The 25,034-nt window shown below is 33.7% G+C and overlaps 1 protein-coding gene across 2 annotated transcripts in view; it reads left to right on the top strand.

Moving 5' to 3' along the window:
- Positions 1-25,034, top strand: part of LRRIQ3 (leucine rich repeats and IQ motif containing 3) — a 169,159-nt gene that overhangs the window by 17,581 nt on the left and 126,544 nt on the right. For both annotated transcript variants that reach the window (XM_050766986.1, XM_050767065.1), the window contains one exon: positions 21,410-21,543. In XM_050766986.1, the coding sequence (XP_050622943.1) occupies positions 21,410-21,543 (134 nt within the window). The remainder of the gene's footprint in view (positions 1-21,409; positions 21,544-25,034) is intronic.

Raw genomic sequence — 25,034 nt, 5'->3', positions numbered from 1 at the left:
GTCTGGGACTTGGAGATTCAGTGGTAAATAATACTGACAAAATTATTATCCTCTGTAAGTCTAAGGAAAAGGCAGAGAGACTAGATGAATCTGGAAACAAGAATAAAACAACTATAGAATGTCAGCTAGTGTTAATTGCTAAAGAAAAGAAAGTAAGACATTAACACAGACTGAAAGGGGTAGAGATTTGGGCTACATTAGGTAGGGTAGACAGGGAAGGCCTTTTTATTTATTCCTCATCGTTTCCTTGGATGTGGAAAAGCATTCTTTTACAGGAGAAAATGAAGCATAGTGAGGTAGGAACTTACTCAATATTGGACAGAAAATGAGTCATGAGCTGGGATTTCAGCAAGTCTGCAGTCAACATTGCATCACAAATGACAGACAGTACAGAGATTTTAGTGTGCTTTTCACACTGAATGTGGGAATTGGGGAAGAATAAGTGCGGAAATACTCCACTATTTTGAAGCTGGATAACTGGGACACAAAAAAACTTATTTATCAGAAATGGCAGCACTTAAAGAGTTTTGGTAAAAGGTAAGTTTGGTCATACTTATGTGAAAGCAGGATATTAAAGAAGAAATATTAACTAGACATTGGATATGAAAAACAAAAATTCAGAAATAGTGTTCTGGACTTTGAGTGTAAATTCGGGAGTGTTTGCTTGGGGTCATAGTTAAAGCCTAGTTCTCTCAGGTAAATACAGGGATCAGTAAAGGCTGAAAACTAAGGTTACAACCTTGGGGCACAGTCTCATTTTGTGGGTAGAAAGCAGTGTAACCAATGAAGATAAAGGATAATCGATCTCAGTAGGGAAGAGGAAAAAAAGTTAAATTGAAAAAAAAAAAAAAAGCGCATTGGAAGAATTTTTGATGATAAAGAGGATGTCGCATCTTTGGAATTTCAGTAGCTTGCAGTTGTTGGATATGAAATTGTAATGGGTTATATGTAATTGCCAAATATAGAACCTTTACTGAGAATGTTTTGGACAGAAGAAAGATAAAGCTTTAACTATAGGAAATAGAATTTATGAAAGATCTAGTAAAGTGAAGTGGTACTTACCTCACTTTAACTTACCAAATATATAACTTACCATATTTAGAAACTGAGGATAAATAAGTTTTGATTAGAAAGAGAAAGAGATTGAAAATGTCATAAATGAAGAACTAATGGGAGAAAATCATTGTGAAGAAGTACGAATGGACAGCAACACAAATGGAGTAAGACATAAAGAGATATAGGCATACCAAATGCTGACGTGATTTTTGTGAGTTGTGGAGATTTAAAGAAATCTTTCTGAATAACAATTTTTGAGGCTATCTATAAATTTGTGTTTGTTACTTCCACTAAGCAAGGTTCTTTTGATTGTTCTTTGATCATTGAAATGTTTTATATTTTATTTAATTTACAGCAAAAAAATAACTCTTGAGAAGGAATAAATGTAAACCTATGGGGATAATTATTTAGTAATGCTTGAAATATATGTTTTAGAACATTTCATTGGACTTATTAACGAGTATAAGAATATTATGAAAACAAAAATAATGAGCCTTGTAAGAGTTCACACAATTATTTTATTTAATTGGTATTCTTTCTTAAGGAGAGCTTGAATGTAGAAATTAAAGAAGCATATGCCCATTTGAAAAGAGACAAATCTAGTAGTGTAATTAAAGCTTGTGCCTTATAACACACACACACACACACAAAATCCAGAAAGATTTTATCCTTGTGACATAAAATGATTTCTAACCTTTATTTTTTGAGTCAGAAAAAAAGGAGGAAGCATGGATTCTTTTTTGCTATATGAAATCAAAGTAACTTTACAAATTTGAAGTGCTTAGTTATCTAAAATCATATCATGGAAGGATGTATATCTATATTTTGATTGTTTTATATATGTAACTTTTTAAAGATCAGAGTGATCTGGGCAAGAAACCAGTGCTATCAGCCAGTATTGCATTTTGTTTACATCTAATAGAAATCCTTCTAAATAAGGATTTTATTTTCATCATGTTACAGAAAATTAGGATATAGGAAGTCCTTCCTTGTAGTTGCTCAAGGAAATCATGAAGGACCAAGTTTATTCTAGCTTCCTGCTCTTCCACCTTTAGCAAGTGGACAGACCACCTACCTCTCATAGGCAATGAACTTCTTCACATCCAAGCATGTGCTTAGGCCAGAAAAAAGGATTGGTGAGAACAAAAATCACGTGCCAGTGAAGTCTGTTCATTTTATATTAGGAAATAATAGCTCCTGCAAATGTCTTACTTGATAGACTTCTACCACTGGAACTGCCTCACATGACTACCACTAGATAGAATGGAATCTGGTATGATGAGTATTTTAAGTGGACACATTTACTTCCTAAACAAAATCAATATTCTATTAATAAAAAGAAAGAAAGAAAGATTCTTGTAAGGCAGTTAATATTTCTGTCACACAGAGAAAAACAAATTGATAATGCAATACAAGATTGATACTTTAAGGTAGAGATTTCTAGCTTGAGCATTTAGCATCCATTTGTTCTTTTAATGTAAATGTCAAACAAAATATAAAAATGGTATGTATAATTACCAAAAATGATTTAAATGTAAATTTATAATTCACTCGATAGAGTAATATAGATTAAATAATTTTTGTAAAATTTAACATTTTTTGCTTTCAAAAAAATATGAAAGATAAAAAAAGAATATACAATTATACAGTCTGTATGAAAAAAACCATAAAAGTGTCAAAAGTAAGATTATGCCTTATAAAAATTACATGTTTACATTTATGGATGTGACCTGAATGTAAATGTAAGTAAATTGTAAATGTATTATAAATGAATGTAAAAGCCAAAATGAAGTTGTTTATTGGCAAGATTGATTCCAGAAATGAAAGTAACGATGAACAGATCAACATAAAATGCTAAGCAAATATATATTAAATAGAACAAAGGAAAGAACTTTACATTAGTTTCAAACAATGTAGAATTCAGTATATAAAGGGTTAAATGTCATAGATAGGAACTCTTTCATTGATAGAAAAAGTAACAGCCAAAATAGTGATATTTTAGTTCTGACCATTAATGTGCACAATAGTATTATGTAAAAACATATAAATACTTCGATAAATATAAGAATAAATCAATAGAAAATATTGTAGTAGAAAGAAAACGTATCATTTTTATGTCAACAAATTGTGTGTGGAAAAATAAGCACATAGGGCTTCCACAATATCAAGAAGATGGAGTAGATATTCCTCTAAGTACGATTAAATATCCTTGACATTATATACGTAGTAATTACTGTGTATTATATAATTTATATAATCTGTAATAAACATATTAATTCCCTAAAACATTAAAATATATGTTCCTTAAAACATATAATGTAAAACATATAATTCCTTAAGATATTATATGTAATAAACATATTAATATCTTAAAAATTATACAGAAAACAAACATCAATAGACTAAAAAGGTAAAGAGAAGAGGCAGACTGGATAGAACAATTGAAACCCAAGGAATGATACAGTGGTAAGTTCTTCATTTTGCTGGTTTGTTTTTCTTCTTCGGTATAACTCACAGTTCCCCAGAGGGACATAACTAATAGGATAGATAGATATATATAAAGAGGAGTTTATTAAGTATTCACTTACATGATCACAAGGTCCCACAATAAGCTGTCTGCAAGCTTGAGGAGTATGGACAACCTGTCTGAGTCTCAAAACTGAAGAACTTGGGAGTCCGATGTTTTGAGGGCAGGCAGCATCCAGCACAGGAGAAATATGTAGGCTGGGAGGCTAGGCCAGTCATTCCCCAGTGCCAGACTACATAGACATACTTAGCAGCTGAAAGAACCCCTATACCTTCATATATCCAAAACCTGAAGCTGAAAAATCCAGCAACACAGAAGGGACAAAGGGTGCAAACAAACAGAAAAAAATTATGAAAAAAGTAACGGAAACTTGTGCTCTCTATCTAAATGAACAGGAAAGGGTCAACCTAGCAAGACTGATAACTTTTAGAATATAACTACTCTACTGCAGTCAAAGTACAGAAAAATCTGTGGTCTCACATTCGCCCATGCAGCAAAGTCTGGGTGGGGAGTTTAGACCTCTCCCTTTTTGAGACTCAAGTGAAGCAACCCAACACCCTGTAGGGTGGTGTCAAAGGAGGCCAAGTAAGGAACCAGGAATTTCATTTCTGTTGGCCAGTTATAAGCCCTTACTATCCCATTGTAGTGCAGCATTCCTGCCCCTTCTTGCTGAGGTGGTGTCAGAGGAGAACTAATGGAGATCAAGACTTTTACCATTGCCTGGTGATAACAAGACTACCCCTAAAGCTGTGCCAATTAAGACTACACAGGAGCTATAACCCCTACAATATAAACAACAGAAAAAAATATACTGAAAAATGAACATAGCTTCAGGTGTCCATGGAATTATTATAAAAGATATAACTTTCATGTCATCAGAGTCTCAAGAGAAAACAGTGCAGTGCTGAAAAGGTGCTTGATTAAGAAATAATGGCTGAAAACTTCCCAAATGTTGCAATAGACATAAATCTGCAGATTTAAGAAGTTGAGAAAACCCCAAATCAGCCCAAAGAAATCCAATGCCAAAAAAAAAATCTTAATTATACTTCTTAAAACTGATGACAAAGGAAAAAAATCTGGAAAACAAAGAAGAAAATCAACCACTTTACCTATAGGTGAAAAACAATGAGAATGACAGAAAATTTTGCACCCAAAACCGTAAAGAATATAAGCAAGTGGCAAAATATTTTTCAAGCTCAGAAAATAACACTATCAAATCATAATTCTATGGAAATGAAAATATTCCACAGGAATGAAGAAGGAATTAATATATATTCAAGTAGAGGAAAACTAAGAGAACCTATTACCAGCATACCTCCCCTAGAATAATAGCTAAAGGAAGCGCCCTCTATAGAAAGAAAATGATAAAAGAAGGCTGTGGAATATCAGGAAGGAAGAAAGAACATGGTAAGCAAAAATATGGGTAAATGAAATACACTTTCTTTCTCTTGAGTATTCTAAATACTGTGTGAGCAAAAATAACACTGTCTCATGTTGTTCCAAATATATATAGAATGTATACTTAAGAAATTATAAACAGGAGTGTAAAGGGATGTTAAGATGTATAAGGTTTCCATACTTCATCTGATGTGGTAAATTGGTAATATTAGATGGTTGTGACATTAGTTGACTGTGGTATGTATATTTAAAGCATCTACTAAGAAAGCTCTACAAAGAGATATACAAAAACACTATATGGAGAGGAGTGATGTCAGCAAGATGGAAGAATAGGAGATTCCCAGTTCTAGCCTTCCCACAGAAGCACCAATTTAGTAACTATTCATGGATAATAATGGTTTTGTGAGAATTCCAGAACCCAGGGGAGAGGTTACAGCACCCAGTAGAGTGCAGAATCTGGGGAAGAATGTTAAAAGGATAAAAGGAACAGTTTTTCTTCACATGTTTCACCCTTTCCCCAAGCTAGCAGAGCATCACAGTGAGAAGGACCTTTCTGGCCTCCTATGTCTCCAGTGGGGGAAGGAAGAGTCTGAGATGAATATTCATTTTCCTCAGCATTTCAGGGTGTTGCTTGAGAGGTACACTTCTATCTTGCCTCAGTCAGAATGTGGGAGAATTATCACAGCTAAATCATCAGGGGACAACTAGGAACAACAACAAAAAAGGGGGAGGGCAGAGCTCTTAGTGGTGGGCAAACACAGATATTGGCAGTAGCCCCATACCCCCTACCATTGGCCTTGACTGACTGTAGACCTGTCAGTATCTTCACCTAACAACATCTTCTTCCAGTTGGCCCCAGCAGACCAGAGAGACCTGACAGCTGGCCTTACCTGACCTTGGACCCCATCGGCCTCATTTGACTTAAGAGCCAGTAGACACTAGTCAGCAGGCTTCACCAACCAGAGACACCAGCCAGAGCCCCAGAATCCCAGGGTGCACTGACTGGTGAAGACCTTTAATTCCTAAAGCCAGCCTATGAAGATAAGAAGATTGTTTTAGATATAACTGCTTCTTCAAATGCACAAACACCAACATAAATATATAAGGACAATGAAGAATAAGGGAAACATTATGCCATAAAAGGAAGCTAAAGGAAACTAGTAAAGCTCTCTCTAGCAACCAAACCTAAAGAAATGGAAATCTGCAAACTGCCTGACAAAGAATTCAAAATAATATTCTTAAAGAATCTTAGTGAACTACAAAAGAACATTGACAAATAACTAAATGAAATCAGAAAACCAATACATAAAAATGAGATGTTAAAGAAATAGAAACCATTAACCAACAAGAAATAGAAAACATTAACCAAAATGAAATTGTAGGCTGGGTGCGGTGGCTTATGCCTGTAATCCCAGCACTTTCAGAGGCTGAGGCAGGTGGATCACCTGAGGTCGGAAGTTGAAGACCAGCCTGGTCAACATGGCAAAACTCTGTCTCTACTAAAAATACAACAGCAAAAAAATAGCCAGCTGTGATGGCAGGTGCCTGTAATTCCAGCTACTTGGGAGGCTGAGGTAGGAGAATTGCTTGAACCTGGGAGTCAGAAGTTGCAGTGAGCTGAGATTGTGCCATCACAGGGCAGCCTGGGCAACAAGAGTGAAACTCCTGTCAAAAACAAAACAGGAAGGAAGGAAGGAAAGAAGGAAGGAAGGAAGGAGAGGGGGAAAGGAATTTTAGATTTCAGTGTTATAATGAATTAACTGAAAAATTGAATAGAAAGTTTCAACAGTAGACTCAGTCAAGCAGAAGAATTAGTGAAATTAAAGATAGGTCATTTGAAAGTGTCCAGTCAGAGAGACGAAAAGAAAAGAAAATGAAATGGTGTGAAGAAACTCTATGGGACCGATGAAACACCATCAAGTAAAACAATATACTGCATTATGGATATTTTACAAAATTAAGAGAGAGAGACAGAAAAGAAGGAAGAAAGTTTATAAAATAATGACTGAAAACTTCACAAATCTGGAAAAAGAAATGGATGCCTATATTTAGGAAGCCCAAAAATCTGCACATAGATAGAAATGAAAGAAATTTATATCAGGACACATCAGAAACCTTGTGGGCTGGAAGAAAATGAGATGGTATATTCGGAGTACTAAATAAACAACAACAGCAGCAACAACAAAAAACGAAACCTGACACCAACCAAAAATACTCTGCCTAGCAAAATGCTTATTCAAAAAATAAAAGAGAGATAAAGACATTTACAGATAAAAAGTGAAGGAGTTCATCACCATTAGGCCTACCTTACAAGAAGTGCTAAAGGAAGTTTTTTGAATTGAAACAAATTATTATTTTTTTATTATTTATTTTTTGAATTGAAACAAAACATGTCTAAACAAAATTTGTTACTGAATATATAATATGAAAGCTATGATATCAATGACAAAACATGGGAGGGATCAGTAAGAGTGCAGAAATATACATGTGTTTGACATTAATTTATATCAGCTTAAAATAGGCTTTATTAAGAGGTTTGATACAAATCTAATGATAATAAGAAAGATAAAACCTATAATAGATACACAAAAGATAAAATAGCATCAAAGCATAACAGTATAAAAATTATCAGACTACTAAGAAAGACAGCAAGAGAAGAAAGAAGAACAAGAGAACTACAGAACAGAAAACAATAAATTGGTAATCATTAGCCTTATTAATAATTATTTTAAGTGTAAATGGGTTAAACTCACCAGTTAAAAGATAAGGAGGGATTGAATGGATTTGTAAAACACCAAGACCCAACTATATGCTATTTGCAAGAGACTTTCCTTGGATGTAAATGCTCACATATTGGTGAAGGTAAAGAAGTGGAAGAACATATTTCTTGCAAATCATAACCAGAGGATACCTGGAGTGACTATATTTATTTAAAAAGTAGGCTTTAATTAAAAACTTACAAAAGTCAAAGGAGGTCATCACATAATGATAAAAGGGTTAATCCAACAAGAAGCTATAACAAGTATAAATATATTTGCACTCAACATCAAATTATGTAATATATGAAGCAACATTAGCAGTTATTAGGAGAAAACAGAAACACAATAATACAAGACTTTAATACCCCACTTTCAACAATTGCTAGATCATCCAGAAAGTAAATTGATAGGGAACAGCAGACTTGAATGATGCTGGAGGCCAAATATACCTAACAGACATGTAGACAGCATCCAGCAGTAATATAATATACATTCTTATCAAGCACACACAGAACATTCTTTAGAATAGATGACATGGTCACATGTAAGTATTAAGAAATTTAAAATGATTGAATTTATTCCAAGAATATCTTCTAAGCACAATGGAATAAAACTAGATATCGTTAACAAAAGGAAATTGGGAAAATTCACAAATGCAAGGAAATTAAACAACCATTGAGTCAAAAGAGAAATCAAAACAAATTATAAAACACTGATACTAGTGAAAATGAACTTACTAAAATTTGTGAAAACACAACCTACCAAAACGTACAGGATAAAGTAAAAGCAGTATGATAAGGGAAGTTTAATAGTGAAATCTATTTTTAACAAGAAAAAACTATCTCAATCAACTGTACACCTGAAGGAACTAGAAAATTAACAAACTAAACCTAAAAGTGGCAGAAGTAAATAAAGATCAGGGCAGAGATAAATGAAATACAGAATAGAAAAAAAAATCAACAGAACTCAGTTGTTTTTTTAAAAAGACAAGATAGAAAAACTCAGCAATAATAACACAGAAAAAAATAAGACAAAATCAGAAATGAAAGAAGAGACATTACAATTAATGCCACAGATATAAAAAAAAGTTTTGAGACTCATTGGAAACATACTCCAACAAAGTGGTCAACTTAGAAGAAATAAATAAATTCCCAGAAACATACAATCTCCCAAGAACAAATCGAGAAAAAGTAGAATGGTTGAACATACCTATAACAAATAAGGAGGTTGATTAAGTAATCAAATTCCTCCCTAATGAGAAAAGCCCAGGGTCAGATGGCTTTATATATGAATTTTAAAGCATTAATACCAATTATTTTTAAATTTTACCCCCCAAAAAGAAGAGCAAACACTTTTAAACTCATAAGTCCAGCATTACACTGCTACCAAAGCCAGGGAAAAACAACACAAGAAAACGACAGGTCAATATCTGTGATGAACATGGATACTGCAATTTTCACCAACATATTAGCAAACTGAATCCAACAGCACATTAAAAGGATCACACACTATGACTGAGAGAGATTTATCTCTGGGAGTCATGGATGGTTCAACCTATACATTTCAATCAATGTGATACACCACATTAACAGAATGAATAATAAAAATCACACAATTATCTCCATAGATGCAGAAACACATTTGACAAAAATTCAACACCTTTTATGTTTAAAAAAGCTGTCAACAATTATGTATAGAAAGAGTTTCCCTTAATGCAATATGAGGACTACATGTAAAAACCCCACAGTTAACATCGTACTCGACAGTGAAAAACTTTTAAGTTTTTTTCTCTAAGATATGGAACAAGGTAAGGATGCCTCTATTCAACGTAGTGTTGGAAATCCAAGCCAAAGCAATTGGACTAAATAAATAAATAAATGCCATGCAAGTTAGGATGGAAGAAGTAAAATTATCTCTACTTGCATGTGGCATGGTCTCATATGTTGAAAACCTTAAAACATGCTACAAGAATACTGTTAGAAGTAATAAATGAATTTAGTAAAGTTACAGGATTCAAAATTAACATACATAACTCAGTTACATTTTTATACGTTAATAATAAACAATCTGAAAAGGAAATTAAGAAAGCAATCCCATTTAAAATAGCACCAGAAAGAATAAAATATGTAGGAATAAACCTATCCAAGGAGGTGAAAACTTGTTCACTGAAAACTATAAAACACTAATGGAAAAACTAAAGTAGACATAAATAAATTGGAAGATATCCTGGGTTCATGGACTGAAAAAATTAGTATTGTTAAAATGTCTGTCCTACCCAAAGCAATGTATAGATTTGATCAATTCCTATCAAAGTAACTAAGTAATTTTTTACAGAAATGGAAAAAGAAATCCTAAAATTAACAAGGCACCGCAAAAGATGCTGAATAGCCAAAACAATCTTAAGCAAACAAACACAAACAAAAACGAAATAAAGCTGGAGGCATCACACTTACTGGTTTCAAAATATGTTACAAATCTGCAGTGATTAAAACAGTGCGGTACTGGCATACAAATAGACATATAGAACAATAGAACAGAATACAGAGCCTAGAAATAAACCCATGGATATATGTTCAACTAATTTTCAGCAAGGGTGCCAAGAATACGCAATAGAGAAAAGATATTATCTTCAATAGGTGATACTAAGAAAACTGGATATGCATATCAAAAAGAATGAAATTGGACCTTTGTCTTATACTATACTCAAAAGGAATTAAAATCTTAAAGGTAAGATCTGAATCTATAAAACTTCTAGAAGGAAACAGGGAAAAACCTTCTTGACATCAGTCTTGGCAATGGTTTCTCCAATATCCCACTAAAAACACAATCAACAATAGCAAAAACAGTCAAGTAAGACTACATCAAAATAAAAAGGGGCTACACAGCAAGGAAAACAATCAACAGAGTGAAATGGCAACCTATAGACTAGGAGAAAATATTGGCAAATCATTCATTTAATGAGATGTAAATTTCTAAATTATATAAAGAACCCTTATACCTTAATAGCAAAGACAAACAAAAAATAACCCAAATAAAGAACGGTTAACAGACTTGAATAGACATTTCTCCAAAGAATACATAAAAATGAATACATAAAAAGATATATGAAAAGATTACTAATCATCTGAGAAATGAAAATCAACGAATGAGGAGATGCCACCCCATACTTCCTAGGATGACTATTATTAAAACACAACAAAGCAGCCTGTAATTCCAGTATTTTGGGAAGCTGAGGCAGAAGGATTACTTGAGGTCAGGAGTTCAAGACCAACCTGGACAACATAACAAGACCCTGTCTTTACAAAAAATTAAGAAATTAATCAGGTGTGGTGGTGTGCACTTATAGTGTCTATTTGGGAGGCTAAAGGTGAGAGGATTGCTTGAGTCCAGGAGTTTAAGGCTGCAGTGAGCTACAATTGTGCCAGTGGCACACCAGCCTGGGTGACAGAGCAAGACCCTATCACTTAAAAAGAAAGAGTTGGAGAAATTGAAACCTTCGTACACTGTTGGTGGCAATGTAAGATGGCACAGCTATTATGAAAACATTATGGAGGTTTCTCAACAAAGTACAAATAGAACTATCATATGATCCAGAATTCCTACTTCTGGGTCTCTATAAAAAAAAAAAAAATTAAAATCAGGATCTTGAACAGTATTCTATGTTCATTGTAACATTATTCATAATGGCCAAGAGACAGAAACAACCTGCATGTTCATGGAGAGACGAATGCAGAAAGAAACTGTGTACATATACAATTGATTATTGTTTAGCCTTAAAAAAAGAAGGAAATCCTACCATTTGTGACACCATGGATGGACCTGAAAGATACTATGCAATGTGAAACAAGTCAGTCATGGAAGGACAAATACTGGATGATTTCTCCTAGGTGAAGCATCTAACATAGTCAAATTTACAGTAGTAGATAATCAAATCATGTTTACCAGGGGATAGAGAGGACACCATGGAGGTATTGTTCAAGATTTACAAATACCCAGTTATACAAGATACTTATCCTGCAAATTGATGAGTTCCTGCAAATTCTGGTACAACATAGAGCCTAAAGCTTGCAATATGTATTGTAAACTTAAAAGTTTATTATGTGAGTAGATCTCATGTTAAGTGTTCTTACCACAAACAAACAAAGGAAAATAAAAGTGACACAAGAGAACCAAAAGAACTTTTAGAGGTGATGGATATGTTTATTACCTTGATTATGGACATAGTAACATAAGTAATACATATGTCCATACTCCCATTAATTATGTTTAGGCTTTTTGTGTATACAAATTATATGTCTGGAAAGCTAGGGAAAAAAAGCCTCACTATAGATAAGTCTAAATGTAATTACAAAAATGTTTAAGCAACCCATAGGAAATCAAGAGAAGAAAACAATGAAAGAATAAAACAGAGGAATCTAACAGAAAACAAACAATAAAATGGTAGTCTTAAGCATTAACCTGTCTATAATTACATTAAAATTTACAGTAAATGATCTAATTATGCAAGGTATAAGAAAGAGACTGGCAAATTGGGCTTCAAAACATTATTCAGCTATGTGCTGTTAACAAGAAACTAATTTCAAATTGAATGTTACAGGCAGATTGAAAATAAAATGATGGAAAAATACATATACAAAAATTAAAGAAAAGTAGGATTGAGTAGCTGTCTGAATATCTGATAAAGGAAATTTCAGCACAAAGAGAATTATCAGAGGTGGAGAGAGATACTATATAATGATAAAAGATTCAATCCACTAATAAGGCATAGCCATTCTAAATGGGGATGCATTAAACAATAAAGCAACAAAATATATGGACAGAAAACTGAAATGAGAAATAGGCAAGTCTACAAATATAGTTGGAGATGTCAATACTTCTCTGTATAAACTAGACAGGAAATTAGATAGAACAACTATACATAAAATTAGGATATATATAGAAAATCTGAGCATCCTATTAACCGATAGTATGTAATTGACATTTATATAACACCACCCAACAACAGCCAAATATACATTATTTCAAGTGTCCATGAAATACTGTATAGACTATAGCCTTAAATCAAATATCAACAACTATTCCTAAAACAAATCAATAAATTTAATAGAATTTAAATCATACAGGGTGTGCTATCTGATAACAGAAAGATAAGAGGAAAATCTCCAAATACTTGGAAACTATTACACATTTCTAATAAATCCATTAGTCAAGGAGAAGTCTTTCATGTGTGTGTGTGTTTTTATTTTATGTTTTTAATTGTATAATTCAGTGGTTTTTTGTATATTTTATCGTTTCAATAGGTTTTTGTGGAACAGGTGATGTTTGGTTACATGAATAAGTTCTTTAGTGGCAATTTCTGAGATTTTGGTGATCCCATCACCACAGCAATGTACACTATACCCAATGTGCAGTCTTTTATCCCTCACCTCCTCCCACCCCTTTCCCCAAGTCCCCAAAGTCCATTGTATCATTTTTTTAAAAAAAAAGTATGTGGAAGTTTAGAGTGTCGTATTTTTTAATTTTTATTTTTATTTAAGTTCTGGGGTACATGTGCAGGTTTGTTACATAGTTAAATATGTGCCATGGTGGGTTGCTGCACCTATCAACCTATCACCTTCTTATGCCTTTGAGTCCTCACAGTTTAGCTCCCACTGTGAGTGAGAACATACAATATTTGGTTTTCCATTCCTGAGTTACTTCACTTAGAATAATGGTCTCCAATTTTATCCAGGTTGCTGCAAATGCCATTATTTCATTCCTTTTTATGGCTGAGTTGTATTCCATGGTATATGTATACCACATTTTCTTTATCCTCTCGTTGATTGATGGGCATTTGGGCTGGTTCCATATTTTTGCAATTCCAAATTGTGCTGCTGTAAACATCTGTGTGCAAGTGCAAGTATCTTTTTTGTATAAAGACTTCTTTGCCTCTGGGTAGATACCCAGAAGTGGGATTGCTGGATCGAATGGTAGATCTACTTTTAGCTACTTAAATAATCTCTACACTGTTTTCCATAGTGATTGTAATAGTTTACATTTTCACCAATAGTGTAAAAGTGTTCCCTTTTCACCACATCCACACCAGCATCTATTATTTTTTGATTTTTTTTATTATGGCTATTCTTGCAGGAGTAAGGTGATATCACCTTGTGGTTTTGATTTGTGTTTTCCTGATAGTTAGTGACGTTAAGCATTTTTTTTCATATGTTTGTTGGCCATTTGTATATCTTCTTTCGAGCATTAAAAGAATAAATAAAAAGGTAAAAATTATATTATTTTTCTTTATTTGAAATAAACACTTATGGGATTGGTATGTTTTACACTTTTCAAATATGCTGAGAAAATGTGGGCCAAATTTGGATTTTTAAACAAAATTAACTGACATAATTGTACATATTTATGGCATTCATGGTATTTCAAAACATATAGTGTATAGTGATCCAATCAGCATAGTTAGCATATTCATCATCTCAAACATTGATCATTTCTTTGTGTTGGGAACATTCACGATCTTCCTTCTGGCTATCTAAAACTATATAATATATTATTATTAACTATAGTCATTCTGCAGTAGTATAAACAGTAGAACATATTCCTCCTATCTATATGTAATTTTCTATCCTTTGACAAATCTTTTTCTATCTCTTCCTTCCCTCTACCTTTCCCAGTCTCTAGTATCTTCTGTTCTACTTTTTACTCCTATGGTATCAAATATTCTTATGGAAAATATTCACAAATAAAATAGAAAAAGATAAACTTTATGGACAAGATAGTAGAACTAAAAACATGGAAGGTGGAAAGATAAAAATTATATAAGTACAATAGGCATTTAGAATGTCAAATTAATTGGGAAATTGTTTTGCATCATTTTATACAATGTGACTAGAATATAGTTTTAGAATTAATTTTTAAACTACTCTTACTGTCAACATGCAACACACTGTCATCCATATGAGTCATAATTATAAAAGTCCTTAATTTTCTTTTGAATGTGTCACTCTACTTCGTTCCAGGATTAGTAATAGCCCCTGTTTCATTTCAGACAAGTAGTATAGAATTTCTGTTATTCTACCAATCATTTCATTGATTGTTGATAGTTTTTTGCCTAAGTGTCTTTTGTTCTTTGCTAAGCCTTTACTATAATTCCTTTGATTGGATTGAAGACATTTGTAGTGATTATCTTTTTTAGTTAATTTGATTTCATAATTTTACATTATATTAGTTTGGATAAATTAATTAGTACATTTCTCTCTTTAGACAAAATTTTGTAAGTATCAAATATAATAATGTATGTGGAAGTCCCTTATAAACCCAAAAACACTATATAATTTTAAGCATTACTATAAAACTGTTGAAAGATAACATTGTTTGCATGCTTGAAACCTCACAACCACCCAGTGAGCTGTACCATTGTTATCTCCGTTTTACAAATGATGAAAACATGAGACAGATAGGTTATTTACCCTATAACACACAGCTAGCAAGTGGTAGAACCAGGATTTAAAGAAATGTCGTTTTTCTTCAGAGCCATCACTTCTTTAATGGAGGAAATGCATTGTTATTATTATTATGTTTTAGAAAGAGCGTTCCTTCGTCTTCAGACACCAAATGGTTTATGGCATTTGTAAAATTTTGCAGGGTCTTTATTGCCACTTTTCAAGATCATTGTTTTATGTCATGAGAAAGCTTAAGTATTGTGTGGAGGTTACTTGTTCTCTGGAAGGGACACTCATACTACCCATAGCTGATGAATATTCTGTTTTTCTGTTTAATGAGAAGGAATTTTTCATGACTCAGTGAGAAGCAGGACTCTGATGTAAACTGCAATATGAGCTTAATGGTTCTCTACTGATGAGAACTGCTTCTGACCAGGGCTACTTGAGCCTAATCATCTAAATTCCCTCCTGTATTCTTCCTCCTTTTCCAACACTTCTACCCCCAGCCCCATGCCACCACTTATGCACTTTTACGCTATTACTCTCAACCCCTTTAATCCTAAGCCACAGGTGGCATCATGAGCACAAATGTAATTAACAAAGAAACATACAGATTTGTGGAAATCACATCTATACTAGAAACTAGTAAAAGATAATATTCTTACAAAATATTATTAGCTCTGGATAATTTTAGACATTGCAAAGACATTGATACAATGAAGGTGAGACTGCTATGGTCTAAATGTGGCCAGTCCAAAATTTGTATGCTAAAAATCTAATCTCCAATGTGATGTATTTGGAGGTAGAGACTTTTGGAGGTGATTAGATCATGAGGGTAGAACCCTCATAAATAGGATTCATGTTCTTTGTAAAGAGGCCCCAGAGAGATAGGTCCCCTTTCCATCACGTGAGGACATGGTGGGAAGGTATCATCTATTAACCAGGAAATGGGCCTTAATCCAACACTAAAACTTGTAGTAGCTTTATCTTGGACTTCCCAGCCTCCAGAACTGATAGAAATAAGTTTCTGTTGTTTATAAGCTACCCAGTCTGTATTTTGTTATAGCTACCCAGATGAACTAAGACATAACTGAATCAAAAGAAGAAACTAAGGCAGCCTGACTTTAAGCTATTCTTCCTGAAAAAAATTATAAAATCACAGGAACTAGAGGAAATTCTGCAAAACCCTCTATGTTTTCAGGGTGTTGATAGAACAAGTGACAGGATCCATTACTACAAAATAGGTTTCGTGGAGAGATTCAAGTACAGTCAGGGTTACAATAAATATCAAATGGTATATGACAGGACTCATGTGAGACAGAACAGCTAGGAGCTTCAGAAAAGAACTTAGACTCAGCCACATAACTGAAATAGTTGATAACCTAAATAAAAAATTCAATATGAGAAAGCTGACCTTTGACAGAATGGCTTCACCAAACTGAGAATAAATATATAAATTATGAGGAAAAATGTAGACATTCATGTGATATTTGTGAATAAGAAGGAATTACGGTAGAGAAAATTAAAACAAAGGAGAAGCAATAATCAAGGAAATAATGGATAAAACATCCTGAATCTGAGTACTGGGCAAAATTCTGTGAGCAAAGTACATAAATTTTCTTTAAAAATCTTTGAAGTTCAATTCTCTAATCACAGGAAAAAATGCAGAAGTATTTATATTTCTGATGAATTTTTTGAATGTAAGAAATCACTAGGCAAATAGAGGTGTTGGCATGAGTGTAGCGCCTGTGAGGCAGAGTGGAAAGCATTTGCAAAGGCACAGAGGTATTGATAGAGCTTGGCACATGCGAGTGACAACAAGTAGTTTCGTGTTCTTGGAGTTTAGAGGATATGTTTGGGCACATCAAATGATGCTGGAGATAAAAACGGGATTAAAATAGCAAAGGGTGTTATATGTAATACTAAGGAGACAGGACTTTATCTTGCAAGATATTGGGGAAACATTTTAGGCATTTATATGACCTGATTTTTATTCTAGAAAAATCATCCTGTATTCTGTAATTTTGGAGTGGAGGGAAATTGAATATAGGGGAATTAGGAGTCTATTGTAATAGTTTAGGTATAGTGTATAAGGAACAGATTGAAGAGCTATTTGATAGAATTTACTGATTTATTGAATGGAAAAGGGTGCGAGAGAAAGAGGAATATGGGTTTATTACTAGGTTGACAAGAATAGTTTTTGTGACTATACAGATAATACAATATTAGTGTGGATTGATTCAAGTTAGGAAGATAATTATTTATGGTTTTGACATGAAAGTAAGTAAATGGAATTGGAAGTTTATTTTATATGCCTGTAATTTAGGAAAGAATGTCTGACAGGAGATTACAGCTATGTGAATAATCTAGGTATGTGAGGCAGTAAGATATAGCAAGGAAGGTGATCACTTGAGAAGAGTTAGCCAAGAAAGATGAAAAAGAATGAAAATCTAAATTGAATCAAATGTTTAAATGTTTGCAGAAGAAAAGAAACCAGCAAAACAGACTGAGAAAAGTTTAAAAGGGAGAAAAAGAGTGTGATGTCTTTGTATCCATGCAGACATCACAAAATAATTGAGCAAAATAATTGAGCTACAAGAATAAATTAATTGACATTGGTAAGTCAAGCTTGGGGACCAACAATGATGATTTCTTAGTATTTTAATAGTCAATTGATAATCAAATGCCAGTTATAGACAAGATAGCTCAGTTAGTCCAGATATGTAGGATGAAGAGTTGTTAAATTTGGCGAGCTTATATGGAGAAGATAGACCAATGATTGCATTAGAGTATACTTTGTCAGCTAAAAACATCAGGATTAATAAATAGAGACATTATTCAAAAAGCTGTTTGCAAGTGAGGGAAAGGAACTATTGCAATAGTCAGAGTGGGATTATTACAATATGGAGAATGTTCTGACTATAAGATCTGCAAAAGTCTCAAGGGTTAGGCAAAAGAGTTTCTCATTTATAAGGAGGAATAAAGAAGACTAAAAATAAGTGAATGTGGTGAAGTGGAATAAAGAAAAGTGGTATGGTCTAACCTTAGAGCACCGACTGTTTTACCCTGAGACAAACCTATTCTCAGGAGGGGTTGTTAAAGGGAGACTCTGTGCTGGCTCGAGCTGATGGTGAGCCAAAGTTCAGGGGCCAAGGGGAAGGAAATAATCTTAACCAAAGTTTGGCTAACAAATATTTTGTTCCAATTGATCAGTAGGGACAAAACCTTTCAGCTAATTGTTAAAGAAGGGAAGAATGGAAATTTGGAAGGTCTGTGTCAGGCCTTGTTAGAGATAAACAAGAAAGACATCCAAGAGTATTATTCAAGTCAGTCATAAAGAACAGGGTGCTTCTTTTCAGTAAGCCATTTCCTGAAACAAAGGACTGGGGAGATTTCTTAACTTTCACTGTTTTCGAAGAACACAGGTGTCAGCTAAAACTCAACATTGTTGAGTGTGACAAATGAATTATTTCACAGGACACAGGATAATATTGTATAAAGACACTGAATGCAGATCAACATCAAGAAAGTCTTCTTGGCAGAAGGAACTGAGTCTCCCAAAGACTAAAATTGTGAGACAAATCATTGAGAAAGGCAATACAAGAAATACAGATGGCATTTGTAAAAAGCATTTAAGTTTGATTATCAGGTAATTCTATGTAGGATGAATGGAGATGAGATTAAGGAGCTAGGATGGGACTAGATCAAGAAGGACTTTGTGTGGCAAATCAAGAAATTTATAATTTGTCTTTCAGTGGTAAGCCAATGCAATATATTAATCCAGAATGCCATATGATAAGATTGGCATTTTGGAATGCTCAATCTAGCAATAGTGCATTTTATGGTTTGGAGGGAGTGGGGGAACAGAAATTAATGAAGATATAAGTTAGGAGAATTTTAGTGAGTTAGGGAAGTGATGATAAAGATATGGGAAAAGCAATGGCAGTAAATAGAAGACAAAGAGAGGTAAGACTGATATTTGGGATGTTGAATGTACTGATTCTAGTAACATTTGCATGCAGGGAAGCATAAAAGAAAAGAGAACCTAGGACGGTTCCAGGGTTTCTGGTTTAGGCAACTGTGGCCAGCGGTACCATTTACTAAGGTAGAGTATATAAGAAAGCAGGTTGGGAAAGAAGATTCATATTTGGGAAAGTTGTGTTTAGTTAGATATCAGTTTGACTATATTATTATGTAGCTCAGGAGAGAGGTCAGGCGTCAAGATAGAAATCTGAGAGTCTGTAGCACAAAGGTGAGTGTTGAAGCTATGAATTTAGAAGTGGTCATTTGGAGAATGCGTAGAGATTAAAAAGTGACATGGGGAAAGTTCTTTCAATGTAACAGTGAAGTGATAAACACGGTATGTATAGTTTTTTTTTTTGTTTTTTTTTTTAAGTGTAGAAGCAAACAAACTTTAGAGAAAAACTGAAAGGAGTGTAGTACAGAATCTAAGGCAAGTGTTTCAAGGAGGGAATGTCCAATGTTAACTCTAAAAAAATGCCCTTGGATGATAGGGATAGAAGCTGGTGGAATGAGATACAGAAAAAAAAAGAAAGTGGGAGAAAAAAATGTGGAATTCTGTTTCTAGATTTTGGGCTCTTCGTGAAAGTTAGATATAAAGGTTTGAGAATTGGGATTTAAGGATAGGTAAAGTTATATTTATAAGTGAATGGATAGTGCTAGCAGAGGGAGAGTCTTAGAAAATAAATGTTAGACTCATAACAGTGACAGAGTGCCAATCTTCAACAAATAGAGTGATACTTCTTGTTTTAAGTTTGAGTAGAAGGCACTTCTACTCAGTAAAGATAGGAATATAGTTAAATTTACAGAGAATGGAGTTAATTGATGGAGTTCAAACTTGATGGCTCTAGTTCTCTGTGAAAAAAGAAGCAGAGTATTTAGGAAGCTCCAGGGAATGGACTGGAAGAGTATTAAATAGTGTCAAAGGTTTTCAGTAGCTAATGTTAGGAATGGAATCAAGACAGAGACAAGGAAAGAAGTTTCTAATTAGCAATGAGTGTTTGCAAGTATAAATCGGAAGTAGCACTAATCCGCAAGGTGTTGTGATTTTTTTTTTTTTTTTGGTTTCCTGTATACTTTATTATTGAGTGTATATGCGGAAAAGGTGTATGTTCTAAGTGTAATAGGGCTGATAATCTTCAGAAGAGGTGCTTCATAAAGAATGCAATTGCCAGTATTTTTAATGTATTATCTTATATTCAAAACATAAATAGTGACCTTATTTCTAACCAGTCAAGTTGTCAATGAAATATACTGAGCCTACGATCTCAAATCTAAAAGTTTTCAGGAAAGAAGATCTTTCTCATAGGCAATATAGGATATTTTCCAAGATAATTTGCTGCATTCCAATAAAAGTGTCCAACGTTCTAATTAAGCTACAACAAAATTTTTACCTAGTATACATTATTTTATGAATCAAAGTATATCAATTTTCTTTATGGGGACTGACAGAGTATTTGCAGTTTCATTGAACACCTGTTCATGTCACTACCATTTAGAGAGCAGAATGATTATGGTTAAAGTGTTATACATATATATCAGATTGGGAAAATAATCTTTGATAGAAAAAGTTATCACCAAGAATCTTACATTTTGTGTAGAGAATTGAAATTATTTGATGCTACTAATTATTGTTCTTTTACTCTAATAACAGAAATGTATTAATTATTTTTATTAATCAGTTTCATTGCTATAAAGAAATACCTGAGGCTGGGTAATTTATAAAGAAAAGAGGTTTATTTTGGCTCATGGTTCTATAGGGTATATAGGAAGTATGGTGCTGGCATCTGCTTCCAGTGAGGGCCTCAGGAAGCTTACAATCATGGTGGAAGGTGAATGGGAGGCAGACAAGACATATGGTGAGAGAGGGAGCAGGAGACAGAAGGAGTGGTCCCACAACCAGATCTCATGTGAACTGTATGAGCAAGAAGTCACTCATCATCAAAGGGATGACAATAAGCCATTCAGGAGGGAATGGCCCCCATGATCCAATACCTCCCACAAACCCCTATCTCTACCATTGGGGATTACATTCCAACATAAGATTTGGAGGGGACAAGCATCCAACGATATCATAATTTAACTATAATGCCTATAAGACCTTGTGAACAGTTTATTAGTTTATGTATACCAATAGATTACCAAGTTTAAAATATCTTTTGGAAATACCTTCATGAAAGATAAAAATTATTAATTATATTTTCTTTATACAGGGAACAACCTATGAAGAGGAAATTAATAATATTCAATATATTACTTCAAAAATTAATGCAATTCTGGCTCATAATTCACCAGTTTTGATTGTTCAAAGATGGATACGTGGTTTCTTAGTTAGAAAAAATTTGAGGTATGTTTTGTTTTCTTTACCATTTGAATATTGAAATAAGAAGGTGAAGAAATAAGTGATCAAAAGTCAATTCTCCAATAATTTGCATTTTTGTATTCTCTATCATCAAAATGGTATAGTCTGTTTAACCTAACTTTAAGAAAAATACTACAGACTCTCTAGTAATATAATATTTAGAATAATCGACATTTGATATTTTATTTTTTTCTTTTCAATTTACCATATAAATACAAATGTAAGCCATGGATTATATAATGGGATACAATAGAAATATAAAACATGGAACATATATGGAAGATTTTATATTTTGTTTAGATGCAAATACAAATTTGCTGAGACATCTGCTACCACATCAATCTATATTGTCCTTTATTTAGTTATCTTTTCCTTTTTTCTTGTTCCTTGCATTCCTTTTCAGTAGCTAAGCTTTACAAATAAAAGAAAACCTTTTTTTTTTTTTTTTTTTTTTTTTTTGCTAGAATTTCTTAACATTGTACTTGCAGAGATAAGATAGGATACTCTTGTCATCAATTTATAGTATTGGTCATACCAAATGCCAAACATGTGAAAAACTAAATGGAAATTTTCATATAGCTTATTCTAAATGTTAAAATTCAGAACATAGAAATGAAATTTGGTCCTGAAATATAGATAGGATTAACATAGAACTGGAATAAGAAAATGGACATTTGTTGGTAAAGCAAGATTAGGAAGTTTCACTGAAATGAGATTCAACATTCTGTGGTAAGATAGACACAATGAGACACAATGTCCTCCAGCATAAACCAATATATGCTAAATCATAGGTGGCAATAGTCTTGATAAAGAGAAACAAGTATGAGGAAAGAATAGCAAAACTGACCATAAATACAGTGCCTCTGACTTCTGAGGAAGTGGTTCCACATAATTTTCACACTGAGGTCAAAATATGAGAGAACATAATTTCACATTGGAGACAAGTCAAATTGTCTGAGTAAAGGAGGTGCAAAAGAATCAATCAGGCAGTTGCTGAAAATACCTATTTAAAATATTAATTCTGTCTTTATTTTGCATTTGAATTTAATGTGCTCTTTATATTAAATACAGATCTAATTAAAGGATATTGTTTTTGGTTTATACCCCAGGGACTTTTTTCTCTGGTAGAATGAAAGTTCTCACTGACGCTCATGTAACATGAGATAAAAACTTTGTTTATGGGAAGAATCTTTAAAAACTAAGCATGTATGAATAGAATTTGAGAGTTTTGCAGGAAGAGATTTCAATAATAATATATGACAGGGTTCAAGACAAACTGATTTGTATTTTCTCCCTCTTTAAAGCTCTGTTCTATTAGGCACATTACTTGCCTACGCTGGGCTTGAATTTCTTTTTCTGTAAAACTGTAAAGAACAGGGGCTAGTAACAGTACTTATTTCTATTTTTTGTGGGAATTGAGATGATCAATATAATGCTCTTAGCACCTAGCAAAAGTGGATATTACATTCTTATTAGCTATTAATTTTTTATTTTTTATTTTTTGAGATGGAGTCTCAGTCTGCCTCCCAGTCTGGAGTGCAGTAGCACGATCTCGGCTCACTGCAAGCTCCGCCTCCTGGGTTTATGCCATTCTCCTGCCTCAGCCTCCCAAGTAGCTGGGACTACAGGCACCCACCACCATGCCCGGCTAATTTTTTTTTTTTTTTTTTTTTTTTTTTTTTTTTTTTGAGACGGAGTCTCGCTGTGTCTCCCAGACTGGAGTGCAGTGGCGCGATCTCGGCTCACTGCAAGCTCCGCCTGCTGGGTTCACGCCATTCTCCTGCCTCAGCCTCCCGAGTAGCTGGGACTACAGGCGCCCGCCACCATGCCCGGCTAATTTTTTGTATTTTTAGTAGAGACGTGGTTTCACCGTGTTAGCCCGGATTGTCTCGATGTCCTGACCTCGTGATCCACCCGCCTCAGCCTCCCAAAGTACTGGGATTACAGGCGTGAGCCACCACGCCTGGCCTTAAAAATTTATTTATTATTGTTGTTGTTATATTTAGTGCTCTCTGTGTTGTTTGGTACCATGGGAAATTTCTCTTGGATTTCTTGCTCCCTTCCAGCATACACAGAGTAATCTTTCAAAAATACAAATTTAATCATTTTATTCACCAACTTAAAGTCCTCCAGTGGCTTTCAATTTGTTTAGGACAAATGTTTGGAATATTGCCTCTTTGATGTGTTTCACATACTTTTACTCACATCACAAGCTCTTACCATACTTTATTATAGTCATCTCCATAATTAACTTTATCTCCATATGTACAATACGCTGTATGAGACTGTATCTCTGTTTTCCACTCTGTATCTTTAACATGTAACAGAATGCCTGACACATGTTAGGTGCTCAAAATATTTTCTGAATTGATTAATACATCAATAAATGGAGAGACAGTGGGAGCTGAAATCAGATCTGGATTCATTCATGGAAAGGTGAAAGTAAGAATTAGGAAATATGAAGAGCTCCCCTCAGAGGCAACTATAGATTCCCACAACCTAGTGTCCGAGTGATTAGTCCTTTTGTGTGTCTATTTATAGGCATGAGAAATGTCTCCCCAGACCCAAATATTTTATACCTTGAAATTTTCAAATAAAAGTACTTGAAATATGTATGGCCAAAATTTATAAAATTATTATGATTAATGCTATTATCTTTTAGAGTGGTAGTATTTCTAGTGTGGGTGATTGCATATAAGGAAAGTATACTTTTATTCTTAGAATGAAATGTGATTAGATTGAGAGCCTCCTAAACCTACGTAAAGGCAGCTATATTGAGATCATAGGGAGGATTATTGGTTGCGTTGATGGGTTGTAAAAAAGGAAAAAGAATGGAAAAGAATATAGGAAACAAACATTTATTGAAAGTGCAATATATGTAAAGCACCATATTAGGTACATTAATCCATTTTATTATTTAATAAAACAGAGCTTTTGAGTCTTTCTGTATTTTCTGTTTTACAGATGAAACATTGAGAGTTTAAACTTGGTGGGGAAGCTAATATATGAATCAATATCAAACAGCTATTTTGTGTTGGGCATTTGTGGTCAGTTATGAAAAGATGAAACTGCATGTAAATACATATCAGATTCTGGTGTTTAACATTTTCCAAATTCCATGCTCCTTTTACTTTTCTAACAACACTGCTGAAGTCAGCGTTTCCAAACAGCCCTAGTTCTTTCAGTAAGGAATGGTATTTGGAAACTAAGATATAGAAACTAGATGTATTCATTGCTATTGGGGTATCATTATTTTAGCCTATTTCAGCGGGCAGAATATGGATTATTCTTTCCATCATAAATTCATGTTAACACCTCAAATGTTAATCCAACACAGAGGGTTCTTCACTGCTTTCATTCAACATTATACTTCCCTTCGAATTGTGGTTGCCAACATTATTAATTTTACTCATTAGCTTAATCCTACAATATACAAAAAAGAGTTTCAAAATCACTATTACATACAACTATCGACA

The sequence above is a fragment of the Macaca thibetana genome, chromosome 1 (assembly GCF_024542745.1).
Source record: "Macaca thibetana thibetana isolate TM-01 chromosome 1, ASM2454274v1, whole genome shotgun sequence".
Classification (NCBI taxonomy): domain Eukaryota; kingdom Metazoa; phylum Chordata; class Mammalia; order Primates; family Cercopithecidae; genus Macaca; species Macaca thibetana.
The sequence above is the reverse complement of the archived record's forward strand: the minus strand, read 5'-3'. Positions and strand labels throughout refer to the sequence as shown.